The sequence below is a fragment of the Canis lupus genome, chromosome 27 (assembly GCF_003254725.2).
Source record: "Canis lupus dingo isolate Sandy chromosome 27, ASM325472v2, whole genome shotgun sequence".
NCBI lineage: Eukaryota > Metazoa > Chordata > Mammalia > Carnivora > Canidae > Canis > Canis lupus.
The window spans coordinates 35,368,926-35,380,358 of NC_064269.1; the positions used below are offsets into that span (position 1 = coordinate 35,368,926).

Here is an 11,433-nt window from a genome sequence, read left to right on the forward strand (position 1 = left end):
CGCAGTGACGCATTTATCCCGCGCGATGACGTGGCTGCCAGGCGCCCGGCGGCACGTTGGCCAGGCCTTGGGCGGGCTTCAGGGGGCGCAAACATGGCTATGGCCAGCGATTTCTACCTGCGCTACTACGTAGGGCACAAGGGCAAGTTTGGACACGAGTTTCTGGAGTTCGAGTTTCGGCCAGACGGTGAGCAGCGGAGCGGGGCGCCGCCGCCGCCGCCGCCGCAGCCTAGCGCGATGCGCGGCTGGGGGAAGCGGGGCGGAGAGGACTCGGAGGAGGCGGGGTGCGGTGAGCCAGCGTCGGGGGGCTTGCGAGTCTGTCGTGGGGGCCGAGGTCACGGCTAGAGCCGGAGTAAATACGAACTGAAGACTCTTCAGAAGCAGAAGTTGGTTCTCTGCATAAAAGAAAATTCACGGGTGTAGATGAATTCAGAAAATCGAATCCTGCCAGGTACTGAAAACTTGAACATAGGATAATGAGAATCCCACGTTCAGCGCACCGGAAGAGACCCTAATGCCATCTAGTTTACTTGACGTCATCCTTGAACATTTTAAAGAACATCCCACCACGCACTGGCCCAACGGATGCTTAAAATCTTTCCGGGACCGGTGATTCTCGGACTCCCCATTCAACCATTGTATTCGTTCAGGCGCTGTCTGTAAGGCCACGTGTCTAGGAATAGGAATGAGACACTCTGAAGAAGGAAGCTCCACGTATGGAAGAATGGGTATAATGATGTGGTTTGGGTGATTAAATATAGTTGTTCCCATAGGATGCGTTAAGAATACAAACGAGGGGAATGGTTAGGGCTACATGTAGGCGTCGAGGAAAGCTTCCTAGAGAAGGTAACGTTTGAAATTGTAGCTGGTATGCAGGGCTATTCTGGGGTTCCCAAACAGACCAGATTGGGGGCGCAGCCGCTGATAACATCCAAAGGCAGAGAATCTACTGTTGGTGAAACAAGAAAGGAATTTAGTTCAGAGAGGCCGGCACCAAGGAGACCATGGACTAGAGTCTCAAACACTCGCTCTACATGCCAAAATGCCAAAAATACATGCCAAAAAAAAAAAAAAATGTGGGGCAAAGGTGGGTTTGAGATCATGGTGGAGGTAGCCCAAAACCTCTTTCAAGATGAGTCTTGAAATGAGAATAGACTTTTTTTTTTTTTTAAGCTTTTATTTATTTATTCCTGAGAGACACAGAGAGGCAGAGACACAGGCAGAGGGAGAAGCAGGCTCCATGCAGGGAGCCCGACGTGGGACTTGATCCCGGGACTCCGGGATCACGACCTGAGCTGAAGGCCGACGCGCAACCGCTGAGCTACCCAGGCATCTCGAGAATAGCTATTTTCTTGGCCTGTGAGGGAAAAACAACAACAAACATTCAGACCGTGGGAAGCAGCATGAACAAAGGATAAGGTGGAAACTGCTGCCTTGTAGGTGCAGCATATTTTATGTTTTGAGAGCCCTAATTCTCTTTAGAGAGTTATTGTATATTGAACTCTCCTTAGAACCAGGACAGTCCACCTGCATAGATTTTTCTGTCTTTGAATGCCCGTTATATGCTGGGCAACATGTAAAATACAAAAATTGAGGGTACAATAATGAGCAAGTCTCTTCAACTTCTCTGAAGGAGTTTTGCTTTGGGTAACAAAGATGTAAAACTAGCCATAAAACAGTGTGGATATTAAATGATGTGTTATGCTTTGGACAGAGTTCTGTGAGAGTGAAAGATAAAGCACAGAAGCATCATCACATATTAGAGAAGGGGGAATAGTATCAGACATAAAAAGAAACTCAAAGTAACTACAGCCCTGCAGTTCAGAAACCTTAATCACTATTCTCCTATGTTCTTGCCATGTCTCTTCTAAATTTAGCTAAGGAGCCAAATTTACCTGAATTCTCCATCTAATCTTTTCTTAGGTGATACTCCTTTTAGTGCTTTTGCCTGTAAACAGCTTTCAGCTTGCCTAGATCATGTTTAGTCACATAAATTAAGTAGTCTCATTTATCAGGGAGAGTTCATGCCAGAACAGTGGTTTTCATCCAGTTGTCTGCCACCACACCATTCCATATACTTCCTTCAGTGATCAAGGGTCACTGCACTAGGGTAACCTATCATTTTAGAGATCAGGACCACATTACATATGTATATGAACAACTGACTATAGCTATGAGGAGAAGCATGCATCAGGGAGTACAAAAGTCATGGATTAAAGTTAAGTGTAGGTCAGCTAACAAACTGGCCGACTTTTATCTAGAAGCAGTACATAGTTTTGTATCTTAGCCACAGTGTTAAATAGTAGCATTGCCATGCATAGATTAATTTGAAGGAGATAATTAAAAGAACACTTTGGAGTAGTGGGGAAAGCAGGAGTATTGGAAGAAGGTAGACCTAGAACTGAATCTTTGTGACCCTGGGCAAGTTATTTAACTCTGTTTTCTCAACTATGAATAGTTGAGAGAATAAAACCTTTTAAGGGTTGTTTTACCGATTAGATCTAATGCTCTGGGTAAATGACTTAGGGCCAATAGAGACCTATTACATAGGCTTTAAAAAAAATGTTAATTCCTTTTTCAGAGTCCCTGTTTAGTTCATGACAGCTTAGGCAAATGAGCCTTAAAAATGACCCCTCTATTATATTGAATTATATTGAAGGCATGAAATATTTAAAAATTATGTTAAATACTTTAAAAATCTATTGAAGGCGTGAAAGTTTTGAAAATGACTGGCTTCACCTTTAGCCAACTTTTTACCAACAAATATTTGAGTGTTTACAGGTCTAGCATTGATCTTATGCTGAAAGGGCAGAAATATTAATGAAAATAGTATAAATCATCTTTACCTTCAAAATTGCTTTCATTGTCATTTATTTATTTATTTGTTTATTTATTTATAGCAGTTTTTGCAGTTATAAATTGAATTTTTTTGTATTCCCCACAGGAAAGCTTAGATACGCGAACAACAGCAATTACAAAAATGATGTCATGATCAGAAAGGAGGTAAGTTCTTTTTGAATGTCTAATTTTCTACATTTAGACCATTTTCTTCATGTCATTTTTGAATTTACAAAAATACACCTAAGGCTGTATTGCTGTAAAGAAGCCAATTTATAGGTTGAAAAGGGAGTCTTTAAATTAGATATAACGGTAGCATGTGTAACAGAAGAAGATGCAATCTGAGTATATTAAGTTGTAGTCCCACTTTTGAACATATAATTTCATTCATTTTATAATTAGTTATGTCTCCTTATCCCACTCCTTATTAAACTAATGGATAGTCAAGATTTAAACACAGTGAATTTTACATGAAAGGCTCAAAAGTTAGGGCTAAGTAAGAAAAAGTTCAGAGCAGTAACTGGGATATGTACTTGTATTTGTCTCTGTTCACCACAGATTTTCCAAATCACCATTAACCATTCAGATGTATTTGAGTTCCGTGTTACAAAGGCAGATCCAAAGTTTTAAAAAGGGGCTAGTGGAAGTTATTAATTTATTTATTTTAATTTAGTAACAGATATATATTAAAGGAAAGGGCAAGAGAGTTAATAAAGTTGTAAGATGAGTGATTCCCTCCCAACTTGTACTTTTGGAATCAGTATTAGATTTTCCTGTGATACTCTCTTTGAATATTTAGGTTTTGTAACTTTGTATTATCATTTCATCCTGAGTTGTGGGAAGAAATAGACATTGTGGAATTTTTATTGTAACTTGTTTTCAGGCTTATGTACACAAGAGTGTAATGGAAGAACTGAAGAGGATTATTGATGACAGTGAAATTACAAAAGAAGATGATGCATTGTGGCCTCCCCCTGACAGAGTTGGCCGACAGGTTTGTGTTCAGTGGTTCTTTAGGCATGGTAGTAGAAACTGGTAATATAAATGTTGTGTTTCTACTTATTTATTTAGAATAGATCCTCATTGATTCTTTGGTTTTCCATTTATTTAGTAGGCATCTGATCAATACTCTTTGATTTTATTTCACTTAGTCTCATTTTCTGTCCTACTTCTGAATAGTAAAGGAGTCAGTGCAGAGCTCTGAATTTAGACATCTTCCTGACGAGTCTTCTATGTAGCTTCACGAGTTAAAGTTATGATGTTTTCACACTGTTATGAATAATTGCTATTGTATATTAATTCTATTAAGAAAAAGTACAGTGTGAAATTCAAGACAAGATTCTTATTGACTATAAAATTCACTTTCTTCATTTTTATAACTTTGAGAACTCTTAGGCCCAAGAGAGGGATTTGATTGCGTCTTTGTGCAAACTGACTACCGCATTTGCCTCCTGTTGTTCCCTTTGGAGTAATTAATGTTTCTCAAAGGGCTTCTGGAGAAGTTTGTTTTTTTTTTTCTTCTTTTTTTTTTTTTTCTGGAGAAGTTTGAAGGCTTAATTTCCCTCTGTAGAAAGACAGTTTGATTGGGTCTTTTCAACTCTTGGAGAATTGAAATACAAATCCTGGAGGAAGAAACAGTTAATTTCATTTTTGTATATTCCTGAGGATTATACTTTATATCCCCTTCCTTGACTGGAAGAAAATATGGAGAAATCAAATGCTGATGTTCTGTGCAATCACTTAACTCTTCTATTTAAACAGGCATTTTTTAGGAAAGCAAAGGTCATAGTTAATAGTATTTATGTGACATATTGTAAACAGTTTTGAAAAGTAACTTTTTAAATCTTGGTTTCTTTCTTTCTTTTTTTTTTTTTAATTTATTTATGATAGTCACAGAGAGAGAGAGAGAGAGGCAGAGACATAGGCAGAGGGAGAAGCAGGCTCCATGCACTGGGAGCCCGATGTGGGATTCGATCCTGGGTCTCCAGGATCGCACCCTGGGCCAAAGGCAGGCGCCAAACCACTGCGCCACCCAGGGATCCCCTAAATCTTGGTTTCTTTTATGCAATAGGTACTTATGTACTAAAAAACAGACACCATAACAGCAAATCATTTATCTCTTTTAGACTCAGAGAGAACTCAGTATTTTCATCTACCCACTTGATGATGGGTTTATGTGTTTTGGTTAGTAGGGAGGGGTAGGCATGTTCCAGAAATCATTTATTGGATTTTTAAAAAATTAATTAATTTATTCATGAAAGACACAGAGAGAGGCAGAGATAGGCAGAGGGAGAAGCAGGCTCCCTGGGGGAACCTGATGTGGGACTTGATCGTAGGACCTTGGGGATCACAACCTGAGCCAAAGGCAGGCGCTCAACAACTGCTGAGCCACCCAGGTATCCCTATCAATTGGATCTTTAAGTCAAAGATTCTATGATAGTTTGAGAGCCTTAGTTAATTCTCCATTTTGTGCATGTCATAAACTGTGTATAATTAGGTTTCTTGGTCAAAACATAGCTAAAATGTTCTTTAATTTTACTTGATAAATCACTACACACATAGCCTCTTAATTATTGATTTTAGATTTGCAGATAAAATCTAGGGAAAAATTTATACAATAATTGGGGCACACTAAGAATGTCTGTAATATGTTACATTTGCTTTAGTAGGTATTAATTTTACATGCTTTGTGAAGTCAAACAACTATGAGTCTCTCAGTCTTAACAGCCCAGGACTCAGATATCAGTACCATCATTTGCTTGTAAATATCACTGTTTTCATAAGCTTTATGAGTCGTTTATGCGTCACTCTTACATACATCATTTATATGTATAGTGTCTTATTTATAATATCTGTGGAAAACAGTCTTAGTTGATCCTAATATTGGGGACTCCTGAGCAGTCAATGGGATTTTTATTTTACAGAGTTTTTATTTTACATAGTTTATGTCTATCAGGTCAAGTTTCTTTTTTTTTTCTGTTTTTTTTTTTTTTCTCCTCTGCTAGAAAACTTGCAGCTAAAATTGGGATCTCTTGACAACAAGAATTCAGATGTCTCTGAAATGGAGTTTTATATTAACTACATTAATCTGTTTTATTTTTTTCAGGAGCTTGAGATTGTAATTGGAGATGAACACATTTCTTTTACCACATCAAAAATAGGTTCTCTTATTGATGTAAATCAGTCAAAGTGAGTATGCTAAAGTATTTTGACTAAATTGATGTAATTTATTTGACAGGCTCATTTTAGAAGGAAATGGTAGCCATAATCTGGAATTATTTCAATAGTAACTTACCAGTTTATTCTCCAGATATAATTCTGACTTTTATGTCATTAAAGACTTGCTTTGCCTAACCACTTTGACAGTGACTAACAGTGTATTTTTCTGATTAAAAAAAAAAATCTTAATTTGATCACTATGTATAACAGTGACCAAATTTTAATAACTGTTTTTGGTAAAAATCTGGATAAAGTTTCATAATCTTTTAAAGAAATCCTTATTGATTATATCACCTCAGTAGCTTAATATCATATCACTTTTCTTCTTGAGTTTAATATTTGAAAGAAATTTAATTAATAAATTAATTAATTAGAGGAAGGGAGAAAATAATTAGAGGAAAGGAGAAAAGAATGAATGCATAATAACTATTACATACAAAAGGCTAGGTTCATCAAGACCAACCAGATTTTTGAACTATCCATTGATTTTCCCACAGTTAGGGAGGATGTGGTATTCATACCCTAACTGGGATCTTAAATTGGTACAGTTTTCTTTGGAAAGCAGTGTGATGATTATACATGAAAAACTGTTAAGATTGTAAACTCATCTTTGACTTAGTAATTTCATTTCTGAACATCTATTTTATGGATATACTGTCAAAGTAATGAAAAGGCTTTATTATTCAAGAAAATGGTCACTAAAGTCTTAAAATTGGGAAGAAATCAAAAGGTCTTAACAAAGAATTGTTAATTAAAAGTCATTTGTGAATTGTTTTTAATGTAACCAAAAAAGTAATGTTAAAAAGAGCACAGGGAATGATTTTAGTTATGAAAATAGAGAAATGCCAAAATATTTATAGTTATTCTGTGAGGAGTGACATTTAATAGTATTATGAATATTATTTTTTCTATCTTTATAATTTTATATACTTTCTCTGTTCTTGATATGTATAGCTATTACTTTTATAAGAAAATAAATACTTAAATATGTAATGAATACTGGTGAAGAAAATTTATATTTTTTGTAGAAAATCCAGAGATAATTGTTTAGTTTGTTCATTTTCGTTGAGACAGATCCTTCCTTTCTCCTGAATGCCTTTGTTTTGGTTTTTGTTTTGTTTTGGGAATTAACTTTAAAATTAAGCGTTTTATTTTAGGAACGAAATAATAATTTTTATCTTTTTAAATTTTAGGGATCCTGAAGGCCTTCGAGTATTTTACTATTTGGTACAGGACCTGAAATGTTTAGTATTTAGTCTTATTGGATTACATTTCAAGATTAAACCAATCTAAATTGTATGTTTTTGAAGCTGTTTTTATATTTAATTAGGGGTTTGTCATTTACACTATTGGGATTTTTATAAATGTGAAACTTTTTTTTGTATGCCAACTAAAAATAAGAAAATACATAAATAGGCTAATGGTTATTCTCACTTGGGTCCAAGTGGTTAGACAGTCCTTACACATGAAATTCTGTAAATAAAAGCAACCTTTTGTTGAGAGTTTGCTCTAATAAAACATATCAAAGCCTGAATGGAGAGTGATTTTTTTGCTTTTGTTCTTTTTTTCACAAGGCCAAGTCTGTTTATTCAGTGTAAGATAATAAAGAGTTGTTTTAGTAGGTACATCCTATGCCAGAAGTTCTTTCAGGCAGAAATATTTTGCTAGATTTTCATTCATTAAAGGCAATTGTAATCTTCCTTTATTTCTTCCATACCTAATGGGACTTAATTTTTGGTGCCTCTAGTAGTTGTTTTTTTGTTTTGTTTTGTTTTTGTTTTTAAAAGATTTTATGTATTTATTCATAGACACAGAGAGAGAGAGAGGCAAAGACACAGGCAGAGGGAGAAGCAGGCTCCACACGGGGAGCCCGATATGGGACTCGATCCTGGGTCTCCAGGATCACACCCCAAGCTGCAGGCGGCGCCAAACCGCTGCGCCACTGGGGCTGCCCTAGTAGTTGTTTACATCAGGTTTTTACATTTATCACAACCTTACAGAAATTATTAGAATTTAAATATTTTTGGCATAGTCAGTAATTGCCTACAGGATTACAACAGTGAAGTCAGCACTCCAAGTTAAACATATCTTTTATTATGCCTTTATTCCTTTTTTTTTTAAGATTTTATTTATTTATTCATGAGAGACACACAGAGAGAAGCAGAGACACAGGCAGAGGGAGAAGCAGGCTCCATGCAGGGAGCCTGTTGTGGGACTTGATCCTGGGACTCCAGGATCACGCCCTGGGCCGAAGGCAGACACCTAACCGCTAAGCCACCCAAGGATCCCCTCCTTATTTCACAAAAGATTTTATCAATAAGATATTTCACAATATATTGTATTTTTGTAGGAAATAAGTTCTCAGCATTATAAGTTATTAAAAATTGAGACTTTAATGCACATGTTCGTGTCTATGTATTCTAATTATAAATGAGCATAGGTTCAACTCATGATTTTCAGTTCCCTGCAACCTCTTGCTGATAGACTTGATCTTTAATTACTTCCCCTGTTAGTAACTATGCCCCTGGTATTGTTCTTCCTCCATCTGAACCTCTACTTTTTAAAAGTGTGCCATCCTGGTAGTGATAATTCACTTGCCCTGTGGTCAGTCAGGACTTACTGGGTCACCTCATTGGTAGAATTGGTCTCTGAAGGTTTGCCAGTACTCCTGAGCTTTGTTCTAGTGACTGTCCAGTCAACTTCTTTGAGATAATAGAGATGTTCTATATCTATAGTCCAATAAGGTAGCAACATAAGTACTTGAGATGTGGTTAGTCTAACTGAATTTATAGCCCTATTCAATTAAAAATATTTTTCAAAATTATGAAAAATTTCAAGTATAAAACTTGTTTTTTTAATTAATTAATTAATTAATTAATTATTTATTTATGATAGTCACAGAGAGAGAGAGAGAGGCAGAGACATAGGCAGAGGGAGAAGCAGGCTCCATGCACCGGGAGCCCGACGTGGGATTCGATCCCAGGTCTCCAGGATCACGCCCGGGCCAAAGGCAGGCGCCAAACCGCTGCGCCACCCAGGGATCCCCAAGTATAAAACTTGTTACAAGAATTGTAAAACTCACAACCACTCTAGATTCTATACTTAATAATATTTTACTGAAGTAAATCTCTTCTAAATCCTGTCCTGTTGATTTTTCACTTAAGAATAAAATAACTGGTGTAATTGGTGTCAACAGGCCACTTTTTAGTGCTATGTAGTTTTGATCAAATTTAGATAGCTTGTGTGCCTTGTGCCTACCCTTTGGACATTGTAGCTGTAGAGCATTTCTTGGTATCCTGTTTGCCATGTAATCCTGTTTGATCTTGCACATTGAGTGAAAATGTATAGCCATCATCCAGGTTTGCCCTGGAAAGTTGCCTGATCTCCACTGTGCAAGATGATACTGTTATCACCTCCAGGTCTCTTATGAAAAGAAACATTTCTGTTCAAGTTGTAGACATTGATATACAGTGTAAAATCATGTAATTTTCTTATACTTAGGTGCCAACCTCAAGGAGAAAGGGAGAAACAAGTGCGCTTTTAACCTGTGTGCCCACAATGTTTGGTTGCTCCTCAAAATAACTGTTTTGTGGCTCCTGAGTAAGACATTGATAAGATGATCAAGCTGCAACAATGTTGGGAGTAATAGTCCTTAGATCAAAACATCTTTAACATGTTACTCCTTGTCTTCATTCTCAGCACTTCCAGTGCTGACTTAACTTGTTATGCTCTGTCCCCACTGTCTGCTGAGTTTCTCCTATTCAAACCAAGATTGGAGGCTAGGTCAGTAAGATAAATATTTTATATTGTCTCTGATTTATTTTTTCTTTCTTTCTTTCTTTCTTTCTTTCTTTCTTTCTTTCTTTCTTTCTTTCTTTCTTTCTTTCTTTCTTTCTTTCTTTCTTTCTTTCTTTCTTTCTTTCTTTCTTTCTTTCTTTCCTTCCTTCCTTCCTTCCTTCCTTCCTTCCTTCCTTCCTTCTTTCTTTCTTTCTTTCTTTCCTTTCTTTCTTTCTTTTTCTTTTTTCTTTCCTCTTTCTTTTTCTTTCTTTCTTTTTTCTTTTCTAAAGACTATTTGAGATAGAGTGAGAATGAGTGGTGCAGAGGGGCAGTGGTAGAGAGAGAAGCAGACTCCCTGCTGAGCAGGAAGCCTGAGGCAGGACTCCATTCTAGGACATAGAGATTATGGAGCTGAGCCAAAGGCAATGAATGCTTAACTGATGAGCCACCCAGGTGTCCCTGTCTCTGATTCCTATACCTTAATTGAACTGGCTCTTACTTGATTTTATGCTGTTGTGGACAGTGATCACTAACAAGTTTTGTATAATGCTAGTTTTATGTGAAACTAGAATACTACAGCACTCAGGTCAGCAGATACGTTTTCCCTTCCCCTCCTCCCCATCATAAAGAGACTTCTTGCAATAATCAAAACTTATTTCCCAAGTATTGGTTCTGTGCCCCATCCTTCCTTTGCTCCTTTATGGGATGGAGTGTTGCTTCCCATCACTTAACGCAATATTTTCCATGAAGTAGGTGCTTTGCAAAAGTTGACATCTGGTTGTCTTTTGTACTTACTGCCATCAGATTATTTGCCTTTGTAACTTAGTCTGATCTGGGAGATTAATTTCTTTCGTAATGGAAAACCTTTCAGTTACATTGAACTTTGCAAATGTACATACTCCTGCCACAGAGTTGTATATTCAAACACTTTGGATAAGGTTGTGTCTTTTGGATGTGGTCCAACTGTGATCCTAATTTCTTGAGTAGAGCACTTTAATGTTGCTTAACCAAAGCAATAGACAACGGCAAAGAGGAATGGTGAGAATTGGGATGATCTGTCAGCCTCTACCATTCTATTTTATTTTATTTTGAGTTTCCAGGTTTTGTGCCTCTGCTGCTTATAGTTTAGAGTGCAGGCGGGTATTTCGTTGATACCAGGCTGAGGGTATACATATGATCACTTTAAGTATAAATTTAAATGATAGCTAAATTGTTATTTTGTATATCCTATTGCTAGACTATTTTGTTTTGAAATACATGAAACTTGTGAAACTTGTACTGTAAATTCAACCACTAATCCCTGTGATGTTTTTCAAAGACTTTTTTTAGGAGCAATTTTGGGTTCATAGAAAAATGAGAGGAAGGGACAGAGATTTCTCATATACTCCAGTGCCACCCATCCATAACCTCCTGTTACCAACATTTCCCACCAGAGTGTTATATTTGTTACATTTGATGAGGCTCTATTGACTTCATAATCACTTTAAGCCCATAGTTTTCATTAGGGTTCACTCTTGGCAGTGTACATTGTATGGGTTTGGGCAAATGTGTAATGATATGTATCTATCCTTATGGTATCAGGGCTAGTATTTTCACAAC

At 36.9% G+C, this 11,433-nt stretch overlaps 1 protein-coding gene across 2 annotated transcripts; it reads left to right on the forward strand.

Annotated features, from left to right (window-relative positions):
* Positions 1-11: 11 nt before the first annotated feature.
* MAGOHB (mago homolog B, exon junction complex subunit) lies at positions 12-7,591 on the forward strand. Of its 2 annotated transcripts, none has more exons than XM_025455092.2 (5): positions 12-187; positions 2,945-3,003; positions 3,722-3,832; positions 5,945-6,027; positions 7,251-7,591. In XM_025455092.2, exons 1-5 carry the CDS (start codon positions 94-96, stop codon positions 7,348-7,350), a joined length of 447 nt encoding a protein of 148 aa, XP_025310877.1. In that variant the 5' UTR covers positions 12-93; the 3' UTR covers positions 7,351-7,591. The 2 variants fall into 2 exon arrangements, with proteins under 2 accessions (XP_025310877.1, XP_048958659.1); XM_049102702.1 differs by lacking the exon at positions 12-187 and adding an exon at positions 384-451.
* Positions 7,592-11,433: the final 3,842 nt, after the last annotated feature.